The sequence below is a fragment of the Rhinolophus sinicus genome, linkage group LG05 (genome assembly GCF_036562045.2).
Source record: "Rhinolophus sinicus isolate RSC01 linkage group LG05, ASM3656204v1, whole genome shotgun sequence".
NCBI classification, from domain to species: Eukaryota; Metazoa; Chordata; class Mammalia; order Chiroptera; family Rhinolophidae; genus Rhinolophus; species Rhinolophus sinicus.
In genome coordinates, this window is record NC_133755.1 from 16,007,860 (window position 1) to 16,030,292 (window position 22,433).

At 52.9% G+C, this 22,433-nt stretch overlaps 1 protein-coding gene across 3 annotated transcripts in view; it reads right to left on the bottom strand.

Moving 5' to 3' along the window:
- Positions 1 to 786: 786 nt before the first annotated feature.
- ADCY3 (adenylate cyclase 3) overlaps positions 787 to 22,433 on the bottom strand; it is a 75,676-nt gene continuing 54,029 nt past the window's right edge. For 2 of the 3 annotated variants that reach the window (XM_074331762.1, XM_019712740.2), the window contains exons 4-22: positions 20,769 to 20,899; positions 20,137 to 20,248; positions 19,838 to 19,965; positions 18,518 to 18,676; positions 17,425 to 17,602; positions 14,721 to 14,849; positions 12,958 to 13,100; positions 12,653 to 12,814; positions 11,144 to 11,231; positions 10,197 to 10,313; positions 8,217 to 8,473; positions 7,872 to 7,940; positions 6,502 to 6,583; positions 5,527 to 5,685; positions 4,923 to 5,069; positions 4,244 to 4,363; positions 3,149 to 3,272; positions 2,394 to 2,518; positions 787 to 1,777 (exon numbers count right to left, since the gene is read on the bottom strand). In XM_074331762.1, coding sequence (XP_074187863.1) covers positions 1,595 to 1,777; positions 2,394 to 2,518; positions 3,149 to 3,272; positions 4,244 to 4,363; positions 4,923 to 5,069; positions 5,527 to 5,685; positions 6,502 to 6,583; positions 7,872 to 7,940; positions 8,217 to 8,473; positions 10,197 to 10,313; positions 11,144 to 11,231; positions 12,653 to 12,814; positions 12,958 to 13,100; positions 14,721 to 14,849; positions 17,425 to 17,602; positions 18,518 to 18,676; positions 19,838 to 19,965; positions 20,137 to 20,248; positions 20,769 to 20,899 — 2,613 coding nt within the window. In that variant the 3' untranslated portion in view covers positions 787 to 1,594. The remainder of the gene's footprint in view (positions 1,778 to 2,393; positions 2,519 to 3,148; positions 3,273 to 4,243; positions 4,364 to 4,922; positions 5,070 to 5,526; positions 5,686 to 6,501; positions 6,584 to 7,871; positions 7,941 to 8,216; positions 8,474 to 10,196; positions 10,314 to 11,143; positions 11,232 to 12,652; positions 12,815 to 12,957; positions 13,101 to 14,720; positions 14,850 to 17,424; positions 17,603 to 18,517; positions 18,677 to 19,837; positions 19,966 to 20,136; positions 20,249 to 20,768; positions 20,900 to 22,433) is intronic. The other variant, XM_019712741.2, reaches the window with a different exon arrangement.

Consider the following 22,433-nt stretch of genomic DNA (forward strand, 5'->3'; position numbering starts at 1 on the left):
GCTTTAATTCCACCTCGCTTTTCTGAGACATTTGAAAAGAAAGTTTTTAGAACACTCTAGGTTCATATGAGATGAATCATTACAGTTCAGGAGGGAAGTGTGTTTGCCCTTTAGCTTGGAGCACTGTGTTCTAGACTACCGCTTTCGAAGAATACGGTGTGAGAAAATACTGTGGATAAAATAATCGGTTCTGTGTATCTAATATTTTTGTTTCCTAAGCCATCTCAGTAGAAAGTTGACTATTTTAAGTCAGCTGTAAAAAGGCATAGTCAGCAGTCTGCTCCTGAGTTGCTGTCAAGGGAAGGAGAGCCTCCCTCCATCTCCTCTCCTGCACGCTCGAGGCCATGGCTGTGCAGGGCTCTTCCTGACTCCTGGTCCAGCTAGTGAACCATTTCTCCTTAGAACTATGGCCTTGGATCTGCTGGCACTTTCCCTTGGCTTAAGGGAAGGGAGGACACATAGGGCCAGTTCACAGGTCCTGCCATCTCAATTCCTGGCCCCGTTTGCCCAGCCATTCCTGCCCAAGGCCCAGAGCTGTAGTCAGGCATCCTCATTTCTAGACCTGACGACTAGGAAGTAACCTGTGAATGTGGGAACTCTGGGAGGAGCACAGAGAATGGTCAGGTCAGCTTGGACCACCATTTAGGAAACAATTAGAGGAAAGCGGCTTCAAAGTAAAAGATCTTAGCTCCAGCTCTTGTGCCTTCCAGGCATGTCGTGTGAGTTTGCAAAACACTGAGCACTTCGCAGAGGAGCAGCATTAACAGGATTTTCACAATGATCACATTCAAGTTGAAGAAAGCTTTTAATAAAACAGTCTTGTTCTTTATCAATACCTGTAAATTCTCTTTTAAAGCAGTAGCAAAGGCGACTGTAGCAAGAGCTCAAAAGGCAAGGCAATATCGAAAAGTGTTTTTTAACAGAAAGTTAAAAATATAAATGTTGAAGATCTGTTTATATATTTTTCTTTCAGAAATAAATTCCCTTTCCCTCCCACCGGGTAAAGGAAATATTGCACGTTCTGCTCTTACAACTAAGGTGACAGGGGTTCCAAAAGAACCTTTCAAGATTATCAGGACAAGGGCCGTCTCCCTTAGCTCGGACCACCTGGAGACAAGCAGCTCTCCAGCTTGAGCTCTCTTCTGCATGAAAAGCACTGCTTTCACGTTACAGCTGGGAGCACCATCTGCCAGTGGTGGTCCTGCCCTGCCACGCTTCACCTTGAGCTGACTTCCCCACCTGTGCTACCAGCGGCAAAGGCATATCTGTGCCCCCTGATACCTTCCTGCTCACAGTGGCCATGGCTTCTCTGGGGGAATCGGGCTCTGGAAGGATTGCTCCAGGACCACACCTAAGACCCTTACTCTCTGGGGAAGCTGCAGGCACACCGAGGCATAGTACGGCCACCCTCAGAGCTCACACGTCCACGAACAAATGAAGGCTTGAGGAGATTTTTAATCTAAAGTCTATGAGAGTGCACGTCAACAATTTGGGAATGTTGGGACTTGGTCATTGGTCCTTTCCCAAGGCCTTTCTTGGATTCCAAACCATCCATTCTCCCTTCCCCTCTGGACTACTGTGGGATAGAGGCCGTTCAAGAGCTGTCTAGTACCTGGTGGGGCAGTGTAACTGAGGAGCCATTAGGGAAGGTGGCGGGCTTCTCGCGCCCCTTCAAAAAGAAGGTTAGCAGCTCCCCCTTCCCTTTCACAAAGATGGGCCCTCGCCTCACAAAGCGGAAGCCGTACTCTCGAAGGATAGCTTGCGTTTCTTCTACCACCTGCAGAGGGAGAAGAGGGCAGAGCGTGGGGTTAGAGAGTGAGCCTAGACTGAGGCTCCCAAGTGGTACCCCACATGATCCCCAGGTCCCAGTCCAGCCGACCTGTAGCTCCCCTCTCCCGGGGTCAAGCCCCCTTCACTCCATGCGGGAGAGCACTAGAGCACGGGGTGGTGCCTCCCCTCTCCCGACGCTAGTCTGCTCGCTCTCCTCACACAGCCACAGGTCGCCTGTGTGGCTGCATGACTGTTTGGGGCTTTTCCTCCTGCTCTTCTGTCCCCTCAGCCCCTTTTTGTGGAGCTTTCCTGCCAGACCCAGCGGATAGAGATCAGGGGGAGCTGCTAGAGGCACAAGGTGTCAGAAAGTTCATACCAAGAGGCAGGAAGTTATTATCTAGAACTTAAACATACATTTTACAGGTGGGGTTGAAGTATTTTCTCCCTTCTACTGAGGCTAAGGACAGAGGCATCTTTTCCCAGTCTTGCCCTTTCATGGAGAGCACTGCCGACTTAATATTTTGGGCCAACAGAAAGGAGACAGTAGTGCATGGCAAAATAGCATTATTCCAGTTTTGCCATTGCCTGGATCTGAGCACGTTCCCGGCTCTTGCTAGACGTACCTGAATGTTGCCCATGACCCCTGTGGACTCCATTCTGCTGGCTACGTTGACTGTATTGCCCCAGATGTCATAGTGTGGTTTCCGGGCTCCAATGACGCCAGCCAGTACCCCTCCTTTGTTCATGCCTGGGTAGAGGCAGAAAGAGCAGCATGGCCACATGCCAAACTTTGTTACCTGTGAAGCTACCAACTCCTCTGAGCATTTGCCACCTGACCAACCCCTAGCACAAAACTCCTGATTATCTAACATATTCCCCATTAAGCTTGCTTCTCTAAGTTACTGGAGGGCAGAAATGTCTCTTATCCTGCCCTCACCATGTGCTTGGCAAATTGTCAGCTACCCACAATATGCTGATTAATTTCCTCAGTACGGAAGTTGCCCAGTTTCTCTCTGACACATACCTGGTATTTTAATTCTTGTGTGACCTCATCAGGAATGAGACGACCCCCAACCCCCTCATTCCCAATAGTGGGTAACTCCTAACAGGTTGCACTGAGGCATAGAAGATTCCTTGGAAAGGTAGAAAACAAACTGACTTCCCAGCCAGATTCAGACGGAAGCTATCGTTGTAAACACGGGGGCAGGGACAGCTGACCACTTTGTCAGATTTTCAGTTTGATCATCCACAAGAGACTGGACTGAGGGTCGCTTCCAGCTCCCCAGCCTACATGCCTCAGGTCTCTCCGCCTCTCACCCTCCTGCTGAGCCCTGTGTCGAGGGAGCGTGCCGCGGGGCAGGCGAGCCTAGAGCCTCACCTATCCGCAGCATGAAGTTGTTGAAGGACTGGTTGTTGATGTTTGTAAGCGTGTCCTTCATGGCGAGTGCGAAGTCTGCCAGGTCAGCCAGGTGCTGCCAGCGCTCCTTGTCTGACTTTTCCTCCTGTGCCAGAGAGCAGCAGTGAAGGCATGAAGGGCCCGCAGCCACGGCAGCCCACACTCACCTTCTTTCCTTAACACTCGGGAGGTCAGTCCCTTCGTCTGGTTTCAAAGGCCTAGTCTTCATTTTTTCCCACAAGGGAATCAGCACCCTCTTAGCTCCAACTTCCACTGTGACAGAGTTCACAGGGGTCCCTCTAGAGGAAAGACTCGGGTGGGGGGGTGGGGACACATCTTCCCAGCCCCTTTGCTTCCTGTCTGCCATGTATCCATGCAGGAGTCACGTCTCATCACTGCCTTGCCTGAACCTGGTCTTCAGGTTTAGGGATGATTGTCTTCATTTTGATTCCTCAACTAGATTATAAGCACTTGAGGGTGATCACCCATCTTAGGCATGTTTCTTTAACCTCATCCATAAAATGGAGATGGCAGTTGTAAGATGAAATAGAATGGTAATGTTTTAAGAACAGCCCTCGGGACCAGGGCCCCCACAGCTCATTTCTTCTCCTTCTGGTATCTAAGTGGAGCTGGCTCCACAGATCTCATTTAACTTAACAGGCTGACTTCAGCCAGTGGGCTGTGAAGATGTCCCTTTTCTAACAAAACCACTTCCCCACCCTGGATGTTTTCATTGTTCCATAACTGCTTAGATGCCCCGTTCTTAGGCAAGTACAGAAGAGGCCATGGCCACAGTTACACACAGCACCTTGTGCCTGGCCTAAGCTGTACACAGTAGTGAGTGGCTGTGTGTGTTCTGTTCTCTCTGCTCATTACACTTTCTCAGTAGACCCGGCTTTAAGTTTGCATTGCGTGGTCCTCAGGGAGTCTGTACTCCTGCAAAGTACCTCTGTACAACCGTACTTAATGTTAGCTACTCGGGTAACTGCTCTTTACCACATGCTGGGTATGGGTTGCCTGACTCTTGCCTCAGGAGGCAGAGCCCCATCACTCTAGCCATTGGGGTGGTTTTGGTACCTTGTTGGAGCTGGGAAAGCCATTGGTGTTGACATCTGGGGTGACTCCTGAAGCTGCCATATAGGTGCTGCCAATGGTTTTGATCTTGGTGATGATCCGGAATTTGGGATTGTCCAGGAGCTAAGGCCAGTATTAAGGAAGAGAAGTGTGTCAGCAGTCAATGGAGATGGATGAGCCAACTAAACGCCAGGCTGCCCTGTTGATAGTGACCGCACAAAACCTCCTGCCACTTACCTGCCACATGATCCTAAGCAACTTCCTGATTTTCTGACCCTCAGTTTCTACAACCTTAACACTGGCATAAAGTTGTCAATCTCCTAGGATGGCTGAGCATGTATGTAAAAACATTTTCCATGATGTGTAAGTTACCTAATAAAGTTTTAATGAATCTGAACTTGAGGGTAGGAGGAATCAGAGGGGCCTCAGGATCTTGTTTTGGCCAGTCCTTATCCTGTGAATTTGTAGGTGATTTCCCAGGCTCCCATCTCCCCCACCACACCCCCATCATTTCCAGATGGCGGCAGAAGCCCATACATTACAGGGAAGAGTTGACGGGGAAAATGTAACCAGTTAGAGTAACTCTACAACTTCTATTTGATTTCTGCTGCCTGTTCCAAGATATAATTTGGAATGAGCGGCCTTGTGGCAGATGGGGAATGGGAGGGAGATGGGCACTCACGGAATCAAAATCTGAGATGATCTCGTTGAGGAAACGCAGACACTCAATGCCACCATTATTGATACTCTCCTCTGTGTAGAAGTCGGCAAAGTTGGGCAGCGAGGCAAACATGACTCCAATCTCATCGTAAGACTGGCTGTACAGCTCCTGAAAAGAGGCAGGGCCAAAGTGCAGAAAGAAACTGAATAATGTGTTCCACAAATGACTACCCTTCATCTATGAGAGGTGCACTCAGCTTTTTGGGCACGTCTCCCAGATTATCCCAACTTGGAAGCATTAGAGAGTAGTTCTCATCACAACTTTGAATAAATAAAAACTAGCTTCTCTAGTCCCTATAACAGCCTCAGCTTTGAAAAAGGGTAGAGCGGAGTTGGGAAGTAAGGCATAAGAACCGTTCTATTTGCGAAGGTCACACAGAAAGGCAGGCTCTAGCCAAGGTTTCGTCTGCTGAAACGGGGCTCGCGGAGATGTGTGGCCCAGAAACAATCTTTGTAGCACACCCCGGTGCCATGTCATGAGCAGGCCTGCCTTCACAGGCATTCCCTGCCAGAAAGTGGATGAAGACAGCCTCACGGTTCCAGGCTGCACACAGCAGGCCACTCACCTCATCTCTCTTCTTGGACCCCAGGAAATGGCGTGCCACGTGCTCAGGCAGCATGTTGGTGACCAAGGCCTCGTTCCAGCGTCGCATCTCATAGACACGTTCCTTCTGCTCGTGGACCTCAATCTTCCACAAGAACAGTGTCCGAGCCAGTGTTTCCACCTACAGACAAAGGCACAGGCAAGATGTATGCTCTACGCTGGCCAATTGATGGAAAGATGAAGAGTGGGAACTTGAGTGGAGGGGTTCCACATGGCAAGGGAAAGAAGACCCAGAGGTTGGGATCCATTTCATCACAAAGGCCGCCCTCCAGCTGCAGTGAGGTTCCAGCCTCTGGTTACAGCACACATCTAAGAGGCCTTCTGAATGTGTGGGGCCTCCTGGGGCCTATTGTAACTACAGGTCTGACTTGCGGGTGGTGGCAGCAGTGGGGATCTAGCCCTAGCCCAGGGTGGAGCCCCCATGTCCAGCAGGCCCTGTTTGGCGAAGCAGCGCTGGAAGGCTGTACTTCCCCTGGCCAACCACTGGGTGGCACCTGTGCTTACATGGAGCAGTAAGTTCCTGTACACATACTTCTCTGGTGCCCTCTGCCCCTCTCCTTTTTGCCTTTTAACCCAACAAGAACTTCAGCAGCTTCTTTCCCTTTCTCTTCTGGCTCTGTGGCCAGTGTGTTGCTGACCCCCAGAGCCAGGATGAGTGAAGATCCATGAGCCCCTGGCCCAGGGAATAGAGATTTTATCCAGGCTTTGATGCCCCCTCCTCCCCACGCTTCCTTCAGCGTCTGGAGATCAGGAGGAAGAGGTAAAAACTGTTTCGCTTGTATCACTGAGGAGGAAACCAGAACGTGGAGAAGAGCCATGTGGGGTAAAGGAAACTGGCATTTCTCAGGAGGCGCGTTCTTAGATCTGGGCCTGCTTCTCAGGAGGCCCTGACAGGTCACAAGGAGAGGAGAGGAGAGGAGGGCATGCAGGCACTCACATGGCGGGAGAAGCAGTAGAAGCTCAGCATCATGACGAAGAGCATCGCTGTCATCGAGTACTTAGAAGGCACCAGTGACAGCCTGCAGGGCAGAGGAACCAGCTGCACGGCCTTCATTCTCTCTGACTGGGCTGTGCGCTTCCCTGTCACCCAGGCCCCAGAAACTCATCCCAGCTCCTTAACGAGCCTTCACGTCAAGTCCAGGTCCCAACTGGGCAGTAAAGCTTTCCTAAATCACGGGGCTCCTGACAGCCAGCCCACCCTGGCCCCTCCTGGCTGCACTGGGAACCCACATTGGGCTGCTCCACGGTGTTTAATAACCACTGCGTCACCTGACTCACCGCATGAGTAGCTGCAACCACACAGGGATTGGGAGAGAAACTAACATCACAGTGATGGGACCAGGGCACAGTTTTACGTGCTTTTTTATAACGGCCCATATTTGTGTGGAGCCATAGGTCATTTTCATTACTGTATCGTAGTATATGAATATACTACAGTTTACGTACCTATTTACTGTTGTAATTTGGATTGTTTTTCTTCGTTTTGGATATTTGTGTATATATGTGGTTATTATAAACTGTGACTAAGGACACACGTGCTGGACATAGACATGCAAGGATTTCTCTAAGGTGTATGTGTAGCAGTGGAATTGCTGGGTCATGGGTCTATCTTCAACTTTACCTCAAATAACTCCAAATAGTTTTCTGAAGTGTTGTACTAATACATACTCCAATCAGGAGTATACTTGTTGTACGTGGTATCATCATACTTAATTCTTGCCCAACTGGTAGGTGTGTGATGGTCTTTTGTTGTGGTCTTAATTTGCATTTCCTGATTACTGGGATGCCTTTCATTTATTAGTGGCCAAAGTAATTTTTTTTTTTTAACTTTCTTGAAGGTCTAGTCAAGTCACTGAATCATAAAATCCTCAAACTTGAGAGCTAACAGGACATTGGACTAGTCCACTATCCTTTTCAAGAAATGAAACACCCAGGAAAACTGGGCTGCCTGCAGCCCCGCAGAGAATTCCTGGGGCAGGTCAAGAATCCAGGTCCTCTAGTTGGAATGCAATGTTCTTTCCTCCTCTCTTCTGCTGTCTGTCCTGCCTGCCAGTTACGTGTATATGCAGATACCACCCATTTGACTTCTCGGTTTACTCTCTGATTCTGGACAGGCCAGGATGGCCAGGTCTAGACTAAAATTCCACCTGTGCTCCAGCCCGCCTATAGAAATACTCTAACTTGAACATCCCATATCATGTATCTTTGGAAGGGTGAGGCCGTGGGACTCTGGCCTGTGGTATTTGTTCCCTATCTAGAAGAAAGGAGCCAAAAATGCAGGGCAGGTGGCAAAGCAGTCACTCTTACCTGTCAGTGCCATTGAGCCCAGGGGTGGAGATTATCTGCATCTTCTCCACAGCAACCATAGGAAAGCTGCTGGACAGAGAATAGAACACTCAGGCCCCATCTGGGTACGAGAGGCTAACGCCCAGCCAAACACTGAGGTAACCCAGATCTTCCACTCATCAGGAAAGGAGAGTCTATCCTAGGTTCACAGCCAACCAGTGGCATGTCCGAGAAGCCCTGAGCCCTGATCCCCATACAAACCTTTGATGAACCCTAGAGACAGAAAGCTACCTCAGTGCAAGTCCATGACTTTGAAATGGGGACTTGGGGGGTGGGAGGGAGGAGAAAATCTAGATCCCCTCTTACTCGTGTCCCTGGAAGCGTATGCGGTCGTATTCATCAAAGATGGGGCACCAGGCGTAGATGTTGATGATGGCCACTGCACCCGTGATGAGCAGCATGAGCGTGAGCTTCACCATGTGGCTGACCTGCACCAGCATGATGGTGGCGATGAGGGACAGCACGGCCACGTAGTTGTAATACTTGGGGTTCTCCATGCAGCCATCCTCCATCTCCATCCCTGCAGTGCCGTTGGGTCCCGTGGAGTACTGGAGGCAGCTAAGCTGAAGGCCAGGACCACAGGGAGCAAGGGGACAGCAGACATGGTCAGAGGAGGCTCTGTTGTGGCAGAGGACGTTCAGCTGCCACTTCCACAGCTCCCTCAGAAACACCGAGAAAGATGGGAAAACTTACCAAGGAATAAGACAAATGTTAGTAATTCCTGCTAAGAGCTTTACCATCATCTCACTTGAGTATTTTTAGTATTGTCACCATTGTATAGAAAACTCAGGCTGGACTTGCCCGAAGGAGCACAATTAGCAAGTTGTAAAACCAGAGCTAGGAGTGCAGTCACCAGGTTTCTAGCCCACGTCACAGTTACAGAGGGACTGTGGGGCCAGTCAGCCCGCCTCACAGCCCAGTGACGGCAGCCGGTCTGCGCAAACGCATCCACTTCTGGAGTCTGGTCCCTGGTTCCGCTGCTGGGCAGATGTAGTCAGTAGAAAGTGCATCCAAAAACTGAATCAAACCTACTTTTTGTCACCTTCACCCACTGGAGCTTGTGTGGCTTTGGGGACGTTCTAGGCATGGGATTCCAGCATGTTTTCCTACCTTCCTTGATTTCCACCCTCCACTGGTGACAAGATCTCCAGGTGTCCTGCAGTGTCTGTGACCCTGTTAGTGGTGTGCTGTGACCTGCCAGGGGCCTGGCTTCTCGTCCCTGCACTGTGGGCACCGTGCCCCCCAGGGCCTGTTAGACTCTAGAGCTCATTCCATCCAGGTGCATTTTTGGTCAGTTGGCCCTAGACTGTGTCACCTATACTGCTGCCCAAATAAGTCTCCACACCAAGTTTTCTCCTGTGCTGAGACTGTTAAAGAAAATGAAGCAAATAATATAACATTATATTTGAAAAAAGGGCTGTGTAAGGGTGTCTATAATACCACCAAAATTAGAGCCGTGACAGCTCCCAGCCCCCAGTGCTCAATAAATGGTGGCTCTGAATCAGTCAATCTCGGCCTTCCAGCTGCTTTCCCTTCTCCCCAAGAGAGCATCTGGCCACCCCCTCATGGGACACGCAGCTTCTTCATGAACTGAGGACAGCAGAGAAGAGGATTTTGTCTGCCTCTAGCCATTCGGGCTCTGAAGCTGTTGTCCCCAGTGACCCAGCTGTAGGAAGGTCTGGCCATGTTCAAATGGATGAAGGCCGACCAGGAGAGCTCCTTTAGTGGAAGAGGTTCATCTCCCTGGTCCTGAGGGATACCTGGCTCTTAGCCACACTACAGGGAATACTTAGGATACACAGAACGCTTACGAGTATTGTGCTCCTTGAGCAGTGAGATACGGAGGAAGAAAACAGGATTGGAATTTAGACCTGATTCGGTTCTTGACTGTTTCTTATTGGCTGTGTGACTTAAATCAAGTGAATTAACCTCTCAGAGCATGAGTTCTTCATATGAAAGTACAGCTAACAGTACCGACCTCTTGGGGTTGTAATCAAGATTCAATGAGTCAATGTATGTAAAGCATCTAGCACAGGACGTGGTGCGTGGTGCTGGGCTCTTGGACTCTGGAGAACGAGGAGCTGGGGAAACCAGTCAGCCTCGGAGTTTTCCTGGGAAGAAGACCCCCTCTGTTTGGTCAGGATGATGTGTTTAGGAACCTAAGGCCACTGCAAACCTGTGTCTCATGGTGGAGGGACAGGGTTGACAAGCTGCCTGTGCTGGCCAATACGGAAGCCTTTTCCACTGAGAGCAGGGAGTGTCCCTTGAAGGACAGCGGGAACTCACCATGTCCACGGTGTTTGCCATAACCAGAATGAAGATGGCTAACATGGCCCAGGTGTTCCTGGCCCAGCGGGTCCGGTCAATCCAAGTCGAGAAGGCCACAAGCTTCTTGGGAAAGGCCTGGAAGGAATGGAATGTCAGGCCAGAGCCTTTTCTCCTGTGAACACAAATGCTAACGACCCTGCGTGCTCCCATACTTCCCAGGAACCTAAAAGTCGTGCTTTGTGTGTGAGTCAACCAAAACGGACAGTGGCCGAGCTGAGAAGGGAGCGCGGGAATCCCAGTGCTCTGCACCACGCCTACTTGACGTACTAAGTTAATACCACGGCTTCCAGATAGCAGAACCCTTGGCCTAGAAGTCACAGGACCAGCCCTGGAGGCTGTCGGCAGCGCCAGCCAGCAGTAGCTCGCTCACTGTCTCCATGTGACAAGGCCAAGTCAGGGAAGAGCTTTCAGGGCCAGCGTCTTTGGCTACTCCTGCCTTTCCCAGGTCAGTATACCTAAGTCCACCAAGTTACCTGGCAAGACATGTGCCAGATTAATTTCCCTAAAACAGTACTTTTCCCTGTTGTTCTGATCAAAAACTGCAAGGCATCCCAGCACTTACAGAAGTCTTAATCCTTTTGTCTGGGTTTCAGGGTCCTTCAGTCAGAGCCAACCCACCTTCCAGCTGGGCCACCACTGCTCTTCACAGGTTCGCACGTCTAGACTCTGCTTGTGCGCCCTTGCGTGTGCCAGCATCAGAGCTCACCCCAGTCCAGCCCACCGTGCGTGCTCTGCTGACGTCAATGAATGACTGAATGGATAAAGGCCTGAACCATCCTAACAGAAGATTTGTAATCTACTGATAAGGATCCGACAGGCCGCATGACTCCATCAATACCCGCTTTCACGGGAAATGACACTCACTTCCAGAGGGCTTCTGGGCCAGAAGGAAAAGTGCTTCTTACCCGGGGAAAGATGGCAGCCAGTGAGCAGATCGTCAGGATCAGAAGTAGAACCTCGCCAACCACAAAGGTCACATAGTTTGTCATTAGCCTGTCACAGAGATAGACGACAGTGAGGGGACCAGAGGGAACAGTGAGATTGGGTGAGGGGCTAGGAGAGTAAAGGAAAGGAGGCCGAAGGCAGGTCCTTGATGTAAGAAAGGCACAAGCCTGTACCTGCAAAGTCCCATGTGACCCTCCCAGCCATAACTGTTGGCCAGGACATTTCCCAGAGAAGGGCAGATGCAGATGCCCAGGGCAGAGCCCAGCAAAAATCCGGGAAGAGATCCTTAGAAATAAGCATGATGCCACGTAACGATGATGGAGGGAGAACAGAGCGTACGGAGCAGCAATCCCTCACTTCCAAGTGCTGCTGAGAGTTCCCCTTTGACACCTGCACAGCCTTACACTTGACAAGGTTGTTCCACATCTATCTCATGAACTCTGAGAAACCTGCTGTCTCCAAATCCCCCATTCTCACACCCATTCCCATTTGGTTTCACTCCACTCAGTGCTCTTGCCAAGAGCCCCAGAACCTAAGTGTTGCTGATCCAGTGCCTGATTCCCCGTGGCCTCTTACTCCTCAGGTCTTTCCTGAACTGTCACCCTGGCAGTGAGGCCCGCTCTGAGCATCCTATACAAAAATGCAAGCAAAACAAAGCTCAGCTCACCACCTGCGTCCCCATCTCCCTCTGACGTTGATCCACGGCGCTCACCCGTCTGCATATGTGTTTTGATTACTTAATTGCTTATGTCTATCTTCCCCTTCTAGAATGTAAGTTCCACTAGAGTGAGGATTTTTGTATGTTGCGTCCATTGCTACATCCCGAGACCTCAGCCCTAGGCATGAAGTAGACAGTAAACATTTGTGAAGTGAAGGAGTGAAATTTGATCCTGACAACAACGCTGAGTTAGGTAGGACAGATATTGTTATCCTCAGATGTTTATCATCAGCAGCTTCGGCCTTATGGATGAGTAAACTGGTGCTCAGGGAACCCACAGTGAGTGCCCGAGGTCATACAACAACTAGGCGTGGAAACCACGTCCAGAACCCAGGACCATGGGACTGAGGCCAAGGCTCTCAGGCATTCCCCAGCTGTAACGAGCCTGGCTCCACACCTGCTCCTTTCGGATGGGCCGTCCCTGAGCAGGAGGGAGCTGCTGATTGGCTAGGGCGGGGGGAGGGGGAGGAGATCGCCCCTCAGCTGGGCTTCAGCAGCTGGGGCAAGGACTCCAGAACACGCCCTTGCACCAGAGGGCCTGCTGCTGGGTTAGAGCTATCTGTCTGTGCCCAGAGCCTAAAATCTATCTTTACTAAGAAGAGCCAAGAAAGGGAGCCAGATCAGCCTTGGTGACTGAAGTTAACGAGTGTCCCCATCCTCTGTCTCCTTGTCCCACAGCCACCCTACGTCAGTCGCCAGCTGACGCGCCCCCGTCCCTCAGGCCTGTGGGCTCCTGCAATGCCCCCCTCACCAGGGGTCAATGAGGATCTCGACCAGGGCCGTACAGAGCAGGACCACGCAGGAGCAGCTGAAGGCCGCCCCACTCTGCTTTTCTTTCTCCACCGAGTAGCGGGTTTCCATCTCGGGGTCCATGAACCTCATGGATAAGAGGAAGGTGTTTCTCTTCTTCACTCTGTGGTGGAAACAAGCCCTATGAAACACAAACGCCACCTCTGCCTCGGCCTCATGTTTAAGGTGACTAACTTCCTGAGCCCTGAGTTGGCCTGACAAGGCACGTGCTGAGGGGCCTTGGGCCAGGGTGTGCGGACCACTTACACCTGGGCCGACTCGCGCTCGAGCAAGGCCTCGTTGAGCAGCTGGTTGAGCTCATGCTCGTCCTCAGAGGCGTCCACCACGCGATCAGCCAGGTCCTGAAGGCGCAGCCTCCGGCGAGGGTTGGGGAAGGAGGGGTTGTCAGCCTGCAAGGCAGTGCGGCAGAGTTGGGGGGCAGGTGGGATGGAGAGCAGGGAGGAGTTGGGGAAGGATGGGGGGGGAGGGGGGGCGTGCGTCACACTCTCCAGGACTGACCCCTTGGCTCTAGAAACCATTTTCCAGGAAAAGTCTCCCTGGTGTCATGTGGCTCCCTCCCACTTGGGTCTAGACCCAGAGCCACAATCCCTCCTGATTTCCCTGGGACTCTGGGTCCTAGGCGCTGTGGCCCCTAACGAACTCTGCAATGGTCACCCACTAATGGCAGCGTTGTGGGAGAACAGCCACCTGGCTCCCGAGTGGGAGACCTGGGAGTTGGAGACGACTGCTGGGTCAGCTCAGGCCTGGCACATCCTGCTACGAGGATGGGGGTGGCACACACACGGACATCAGCACCCTCAGGGATGGGAATGACCCCCAACCCCAGGGCTTCACAGAGTTCTTAAAGGAGCTCGCATCTGGTTCATCTTGGGGAGGAAGATCTGAGAGGGAAAGTGATGGGACAGAAAGTAATGTCCTTGTCACTAGTGCGGTGGTGGGGCTAGGGTCCCGGCTTCCATTTTTATTCCCAGTTACAAAGGAAAAGCATCAACTCCAAAACTAGGAGTCCACACTCTGATTATGCAGCTGTAAGTCCAATTAAGAATCAAGACTGGGCACGTCAGAATCATCTGTATGGGCCAAGAGTACCTGGAAGCCAGACAAGATACCCTGGTCTTAGGCTCAGGTGGGCCACTGGGTGACAATTTGACCCCATCTAATTCATGTCCCCCCAGCCCCACCCATTTCCTTCTCCATAAAATGATGTGGATGGCCTCTTCCAATACCAGGGAGCATATCCTGAAGCAGTGTGACACTGGCTAGTTGTGAAGACACAAAAATATCACAGGCTGCTGACACTGTGTCCTTCCTGTTAGAGTTACATCACATTTGTATTTCCACTTTCTATCAGGAAAATCAGTGACACAGGAAAGGGACTGAATGCTGTGGCACTCAAGAAAAGCCCTGTCTTCCAGCCCTGTCTTATGCTCCAGGCCCAGATCTCAAGGCATCGGGGGCAACTCTGCCCCTCGCAGTGAGACAGGCGGCCCTGCCCCCCAGTGCACAGCAACCCCAGCAAGGCGTCCGTCTCAGAGCAGTGGCCGCTGTCAGTGACCAGCTCAGGAAGCTCTTCAGTAATGGACAGACCCTGGGTGCTCTCCCGAGAGGGACCCTTTCCTGGGCAAGTTGGGGGAGCGTGCTAATTCCTTTAGAAATCCCGCCTCTGTGCATGGGACGTGGAGTCTGGCCGGAGAGGGGAGCTCAGCCCTGAATTCTCACTTTCAAAACAGTCTCGGATCCTGTAGAATTTTCCATGGATGTCCTCACTGCCCACATATCTACAGGATTCTGCGACATCAGACCTAGGCAAGGCCTCAGAAGTGACCCTCTTTTGACCTTCCCCACCCCCATCCCATGTAATTGATGAGGGGACAGTGGGGCCAGGCTTTGGGGGGAGGTGACCTGCCCAGGGTTTCTGCCAAAAAGGAGCGGAGCACAGGACTCTTCCTGTGGCAACTTCTGCCTCCTCACCTCTCTGCCCACATCCTGGCCCCCAGCCCCACACGTACCTGGCCATCTTGCTCCTCGGGTTCCTCTGATGTGGAGCCGTTGGTATGGACACTCCCATTGGGCTCCTTGGTCCCAATGAGGGCAGGAGAGCTGGGCTTAGAGGAAGTTGGTGCTCCATTGGGCAGGGCCTGCAGTGGAAAGGAGAGGGCGTCAGGGACCCCAGATGCTGCCAGCTGCCCACCCCGCCTGTAGTTGGTCTCTGTCAGTCCGATGCTCCTCACCAGAGTTTAGAAGCCTTGTAGACTTAGAAATTTCACCACTCAATTCTTCCTTCAGAACGTTAATTTTTAAATGCTCTAATTTTCTAGTATTAATTTCTACTATTAAAACTTGTCCTATTATTCCCCTTATTTCTAAAATGGTAACTCAATGACACAGTGATTCACAGAGGTCTTTTTGGTGTAGAGCCCTGTCAAATGCCTCCCAAACATCTGAATACATTTCATAAACCAATTTCCTCAATGATTAGTATTTTTCCTTGACAATAAGTTGAACACTGTAACACAGGGAAACAGTTCATTCATTCATTTAATAAGTACTGAGTACCTACTATGTGACAGGAACTGTTCTAACTCCCGGGGATACAGACAAAATGTCCTGACCTTGAAAGCTCACATTCTAGTGAGAAAAGGCAGACAACAGCAAAATAAGTTATTACAGTACATACGGAGAAAATGCTCTGGAGAAAGAGAAAGTGGAAAGGGGGCACAGGGATCGTTGGGGAGTGTGACTATGAAGGGGTGGTCAAGAGACGTGTCACCATGAAGGTGACATTCAAGTAAAGACCAGAAGGAGCAAATCATGCAGCTCTCTGGGGATGGGGGTTCCAGGAAGAGGGAGCAGCCAGTGCAAAGGCCCTGGGACAGGTGTATGCCTGGACTACCTGAGCAACAGCCCAGAGGCCAGTGCCGCTGGAGCAGAGTGAGTGGAATGGGCACGGTTGGTGAGGGCCTCACTGTTAGTGGGTCTTCTTGACCTCTGTAGGACTTCAGCTGTCACTGAGATGGGAGTGACATGATTTCACTTAACATATTAGCAGGATCACTCTGCTGTGTTGAAAAGACAGCGGAGCAAGGATAGAAGAGGGTGACTGGCTGGGGCATTACTGCAGTAATCCTACACAAGATGACCGTGGCTTGGATGGGAATGGGAATTGGGGGGGGGTGAGAAGGAGGGAGAACAGAGCTTATCTTGCAGGAAGGGTCAACAGAACTTGCTTGTGGGTAGTAAGAGAGGGGTCAAGGATGTCTTCAAAGCTTTTGGGCTGAGCAGTTAAGAATGCAGTTGCCACTTACTGAGATGGGGAGACTGAGGCAAGGGCAGGTTTTATGGTGGAGAAGAGGGTCAGGAGCTCAGCTTTGGGCCTGTTAACTCTGAGCTGCCTATTACATACACAGGGGGATTTACAAGAGGCTGTCCAATGAGTGCAGGGAAGCCGGCTGGGGCTAAGGTCTAAATGTGGGAGTTGTCAGAGGTGGAACTCAAGGCAATGAGACTGACAACAAGGTTAGTATAAATGGGAGAGGTATGGAAGCTTTTGAACATGTTGGAAAGGATTCATGGTGATAATTCTCCTCACATTCTCCTTATCAGTTTATTCAACTAAACCAGGGGAGAGATTTCTGCAAATGCAATTGTATTTGCTCCTGTGACTTCCAGACAAGCAACTCATCACTTTCCCTATTTCTTCCCATGATCCTCCCTGTCTCACTTAACATTTTCATGCTTTATCAGTTGGGACTTAGGGACTGTAGAGGTTAGGTGCTCTGTGAACACTGCCTTCTCCGAGTCCATCTTGAGCTGGAGACTTCCTAAACAATTGTGAAGCTAATCATGTGAGCTCCTGAGAGTTGTGACAAGCAGTGTCCTTCCCCACGCATACTGGGGGCTCACAGTTGCTACACAGCCTTGTAGGGAAGACAGCCGGAATCACCTACAGCAGCTGAACTTTTACGTTCCCTGAGAGAGACGTACCAGTGTCGGCAGGTAGGGATGCCTGATAAATATTTGAGCTCATTTCTCTTGTAAGAGCTCCTACAAATCAGAGGTGGGTGGGCACCCTCAACGTTTTGATACACACATGCAATTCTCAGAAGGAAATCACCTGGCTAACAGCCACGTTAGAAGTGCTCAGCCTCACCCATCATTAAAGAACTGAGATTAACACAGTGAGATATCATGGTTCCATCTTTTAAATGAATGAGGATAAAAATGAGTGAAGAGCCTCGCCAGGGCACGGGGAGGGTGGCAGAGGTGAGAAGGAGGGGACACGGTACTCCTCTCCTCTGTGACTGCCTCCTCGGCACCCTCCCTCTGCTGTGCTCTCTGTCCCTACGTGTTCATGTCACTCCTGTGCTTCACCTGCTCCCTCCATGCAGGGGACCTTAATCCCCAAGCCAGCCACTCTTCTGAGCTCCACTTACACATTTTCAGTGGCCTCCCCCTCCGGACGTTGTCAGGATAAACTGCAGTCCCCTTGCTTTTCACTTGCCTTGAATTACATGCACTATCTCCCCCAGCGACCAGCTCGCCCTCTGAGAGGAGGCCACCGCTAGTCGCCTGCTCAACAGGACTCAGAATCACTTCTATGCCAACCTGCGCCTCACCTCTCATATTCAGCCATCGTCAAGTCCTGCCAGCTCTTCTGCAATCTCTCCTTTAATCCCTCCCTTTCCATCCCCCTAGTCCAGGTGGGGGACTCACCGAGCCGTTGAGGCCATTTTGAGTGGCTGTTTTCTTCACCTCCGGCTTGGATGCAATGACGAGGTAGGTTTCAATGCCCTTCTCATCAAGATAATCGCAGCGGCTGCCCCCATCGCCTGGCTCCACATCAAACTCTCCTTTCAGGCAGTCCAAGGTGCTCTGGGAGATGTGAACACGCCTGCATTGCAGCCAGAGAGGCCGTGAGCGCAGGCCAGAGGGCAGCCCTCACCCAACCCCCAGGGACAGTCAGCGGACAGCGGCTGGACCAGGCTGCTGCTCAGGCCTGGACAGGCGAAGCAGAGCCCAGGTGTCTGGACAGGCGAAGCAGAGCCCAGGTGGAGGCAGTGAGATGTGCTGCCACCGCGAGCAGTGACAGGGGAGTCCTGGAGGGCAGCACGGCACCTGTCCCTCTCTGAGCCTCAGTGTTACACACACATAAGACAATAAATGTCCTCACAGGCTGCTGAGAGTATCGAGTGAGAAAAGGAACTTAGGAGTCTGCTCTGCACTCTAAAGTGATAAGGTCCAATTATTACCCATCTTGCAGGATCTTCGGTTGCAACACCTACTGTTGGAGGGTAATGAACCCACTTCTGGGGACTCACCACTGAGGGAGAGAACTGTGACTGTCTTTGAGGGAGGGTCCCTCACCCAGCAGGGAAGATTGCAGTGTGTCCTCAGCCTGTGCACCCTGAGGGTGGGGCCTGCCCCACCTGACTGGCTGACTCTGTAATAACTCAGGTGAGATGCACAGGTGCATTGGAACCACAGATGGCTGCCTCAGCGCCTGTCACTGGTAATAACGCCCTTTGGGGAGACGGGGCATACTGACTGACGTAGCTACACTGGTGACAACACCAGAGCCCAGGAAGCCCCACACGTGGGTAAAGGGGACAAGAGGACAGACTGCTGCAGAGGTCAGGCAGGAGAGGCCACAGCCAACGTCAGGCCCAGGACGCAGGCACCCCGAGGAGGAATACTGCTGGTGCGAAGGGGTCCCTTTTCTAAGGCCCTCTGTCCCTTGTCCGGGCCACAGCCCTGAAGGAGGGATGGGCTACCCAAACCTGCCCACTGGGAAGGAACACTCACTCACCCAGGGATGCCACCGGCCTCCATTTTGTTGGCCACCGTGACGTCGGTCGACCACACGTCGTACTGCCAGCGCTTCTGGCCCAGGACACCCCCCAGCACAGTGCCCGTGTGCACCCCCACACGCATGTCCACCCCGGTCTTTGTCTTCTCCCGCACATACCTGCCAGGCACACACAGAGAGGAGGAGGGGTCGGGGCACGTCCTCAGCAGGTGCCAGGTCCCTCCCCCTGCAGGAGGAATCCTGCACAAACTTTCTTCCCTTCCGGACCCAGGGGCCCGACTAGATGCCCCCCAGCTTTCTGCCTGCCTTTGAGCTGAGTACGCAGAGTGACTCTGCCCCCGGCCCTCTTCCCCCAAGGAACCTCCAATTGCTCTCTTCCAAGTACCCATTTGTTTATACGTGCAGGTGCTTTTTCACTGAGTGTCTAGCATGTGCCCAGCACTATGCTGGGTGCTGCATGTGCCGAGGGGCACAGCTCCTCACTTGAGAACTCCAGGAAGAGACACATGAAATTCAGAACTGTGCTTGATGGTGAGGGGAGTGGAGGTGAAAGTCTCTAATCCTGAACTACCACCCCCTGGAGAAAGTCTCTAATCCTGAACTACCACCCCCTGGAGGAGAGGCAGCATTTGTTTCCAGGCCAATACCAGAGGGAGCACCCACCAGAGACCCTGAGAGGACAGGCGGGTCCACAGTGGGTGAGGGTCTCTAAGCCCACCTGCAGCGGTAACAACAATGGGCAAGAGTGAGGGGAGGCTGAGTTCACCATCCGCACAGCTCATGGGGGTGGAGCTCAGAGGCCAGGGTTCTAGTCCCGTCCTGCACCCCAGATGTCCGGTGACCTCAGCAGAGTCACTTCACTGCTGTACCTTGGCTTTCTAATATGGCAGATGGGCATGGTGACCCTGGAACCTATCTGCCTTGGAGGGTCATGTGAGAGAACCCTGAGAATAGAAGGGGGAACACCTGGAGGAAAATTCAAATGTGAGGTGGCATGATGAATTTCATGATGACGGCAACTTCCAGAAGAACAAAATAGTGTGGACTGAGGCTGGAAAAGCACCCCTCAGAGGCTGTGGAGGTCGTGCAGTTTCCCTCAGCTATAAGGAAAGTAAGCCAGGACCCTCCTTCCCAGAGCTGGGGACTAAGCGACCTGCTAACCAATGCCACAACCCACATCACATCACTACATCCATGCTACACGCCTGAACAGATCCCTCCGAAGGGGCCCGGGGGTTCTGGGTCCACCACGAGACCTGCAGGAGAGGCCTGCTTGTCCCACGGGCTCAGGCGCCCCCTCCCTCTGAGGCACCCACTTACGAGATGGCCTCCACCATAGCGAGCCCCATGAGGATGGAGCAGACGGCGTGGTCCTCCCGGTAGTCAGGCAGGCCACAGATGCAGTAGTAACAGTCTCCCAGGATCTTAATCCGCAGTTGGTGGTATTTCTGAAAGGGCAGGGCACGGGCTGTGGTCCCCTGTCCCTCTTCAGCAGGGAGGAGTGGCAAAGAAAGCACAGGAAGGACAGGTGGGAGGGATCCGTGGGGCCTGGGAGGGCTAGGCGCAGGCCACGAGGGCGGACCCCAGCTGGAGAGCTGGGTGAGGGTTGGGGTACTCACGGCCGCCAGCTTGTCAAAGCGGGCAAAGAGCTCATTGAGCAGCTTCACGAGCTCCTGGGCACTGCAGGCAGAGGACAGCTGGGTGAAGCCCACAATGTCCGCGAAGAGGATGCTGCAGAGGAGGGAGGCAGCCGGCAGTGAGGCTGCAGCCACACGCATGACACCACTGCCAGCTCCTGATCCCACCCACGGCAGCCAGGATCACGGCGGGAGTAGGTCCTTGCTCAAGCCCCACAGCAGTGAGACCCTGGCACTTCCAGGCTGAATTCAGGGCTCTGGCAGCGCTCACCCTGCAGACCTCCCTCTACGGGCCCCCCGCCCCGTGCTGCCTCACTCTCCTGCCCCAGGATGAAGGCATCCTTCCTGGAAGGCCATGGTTTGAGCCCAGTGCTGGCCCTGAATGGCTGGGCGGCCTCCCCGATGCCCCTTCCCTGCTCTGGGTGACGTCTGTGCCACGATGGGGCTGGACCACGTGGCCTACAGCACGTCTCAGCCCGTCCATCAGCAAGGCGGCTCCCGCAGTGGGGGCTCACACTGGGGGATGGCTGTGCTTCAAGTCCCCGGGAAAACTCTCGACCCCACAAAGCCCCATCCCGTCCTGCTCTGGGCTCCTGTGCCCACAGCTGGCACACCTGACGTTCTCATGGCGGTACATGTACATGGTGTTGAACTGCTGCTGGTCTTTCTGGCTCTCGTCCTTCTTCATGTCCTTCAGCATCTCATCAGCCACGTGCTTGGGCAGGATGGAAAGCATCAGGTTCTCCTGTGGGAGGAAGGAGAGGGTTAGTGAGGAATGCTGGGTCTGCCTGTCCTCTTCCAGGGGCAAGTTCAAATGCTGCCGGGAAGAAACACTCTGAGTCTGGTGACAGATGTCAGCCAGGAACCAGCTGATGCCCGTCCGAGGCCTCAGAGCGCAAACTCTGCCTTGGGAAGCAGCCGGAGGCCCTGGAAAGGCAGCTCCTCACGCAGAAAGCTCAGGGTTGTGACCAGAGCATCTTCAGCACACCGACGGGAATCAGGACCATAGGAAGAAATCCAGGCTTGGCTTGGTGCCTCCAAGTCGTCCCCCACGCCACAGGAAATGTGAGGGTTCCTGCGTGGACCCACTTTCCTCTGCTCTTGCACTGTGTGCCCTGGAGAGCAGGGCCTCTCCTGTGGGTGGGCAGCCAAGAGCCCCCAACAATCTGGTGTCGTACCAGGCCCTCCCAACCCCCATCTCCCCTACCAGCCAGAGGGCAGGGCCTCAGCTCCCCTGGTGGTTTGCTGTAGGGCAGCCCTCCACTCTCCACCAGGACAGTCTGCAGACCAGGGCCTCCGCCTGCTCACCACTGCACCGCAGGGAGGCCCCGTCACCCATCTCTGTTTTCATGGGGAAAATCACTCCTCTTTCTTGCAGTGAATCGCACGGTGATAATGAGGCGCGTCCTGCCTCTGCCGAGCGTGGCTGGCACAGGATCCACCCTGAAGCACTGATGGTGGTTCTTACTATCGTTCTCCCATTTCCAGCAACGGCCACTGTTAGAAACCTCTCTAATGGCATCATTACAGCTCAGGAATGACAAGCCACAATGATCCCCATGTGCCCTCCCTGGTTCCACGTGAGCCCAGGAAGCAGCAGCCAGGTCTCCCAGGACCCTGCTGGCAGAGCAGAGGGAGTGCGAGGGACACAGGGGCCCCCACTGTGTGGGGAGGGGAGCCCACCACAGAGGATCTCAGGACTTCTCCTGGAACCCAACTAAACCAGACACATAGAGAAGAGAACCTCTCGGCTTGGGAAGATGAGCCTCCGGGATGATTTTCAAGCCCGAGACCCGGGGCACTGCCACCCTCAGAGGCAGCCTCGGAACAGAGCTGCCAGAGTCCCGAGGGGAGAAGGGTCAGTGGGAGGCAGCAGTGAGCACGGGGGCTGGGGCAGGAACCTGGGGCTCCCAGCCCACCCTGTGGGCAACCCTTGTCGGTGACAGAGGGCAGGATAGGAGGGCCGGTGATTAAAAGCCTGGGCTCTGGGCCGGGGCCTGGCTCAGCTCTCTGCCCTGCCACTCAGTGACCACGTGATACCAGGCAATTACTAGACTTCTCTGTGCCTTGAACCCTCGTTGGTAGAACAGGAGGCCTAAGTGACTCATTACCGCAAAGCACTTAGAACAGTACCTGCATACAAGTGCTCAGTACATTAGCTATTCTTGTGTCACCTGACATGTGACTGAGGGCGTCAAGACAGCAGGTGTATCAGAAAGACGAGGCCTAAACTTCCTCTAGGCTTCGAAGCTGACCACAGATTTACAGAGTAAGAGTTC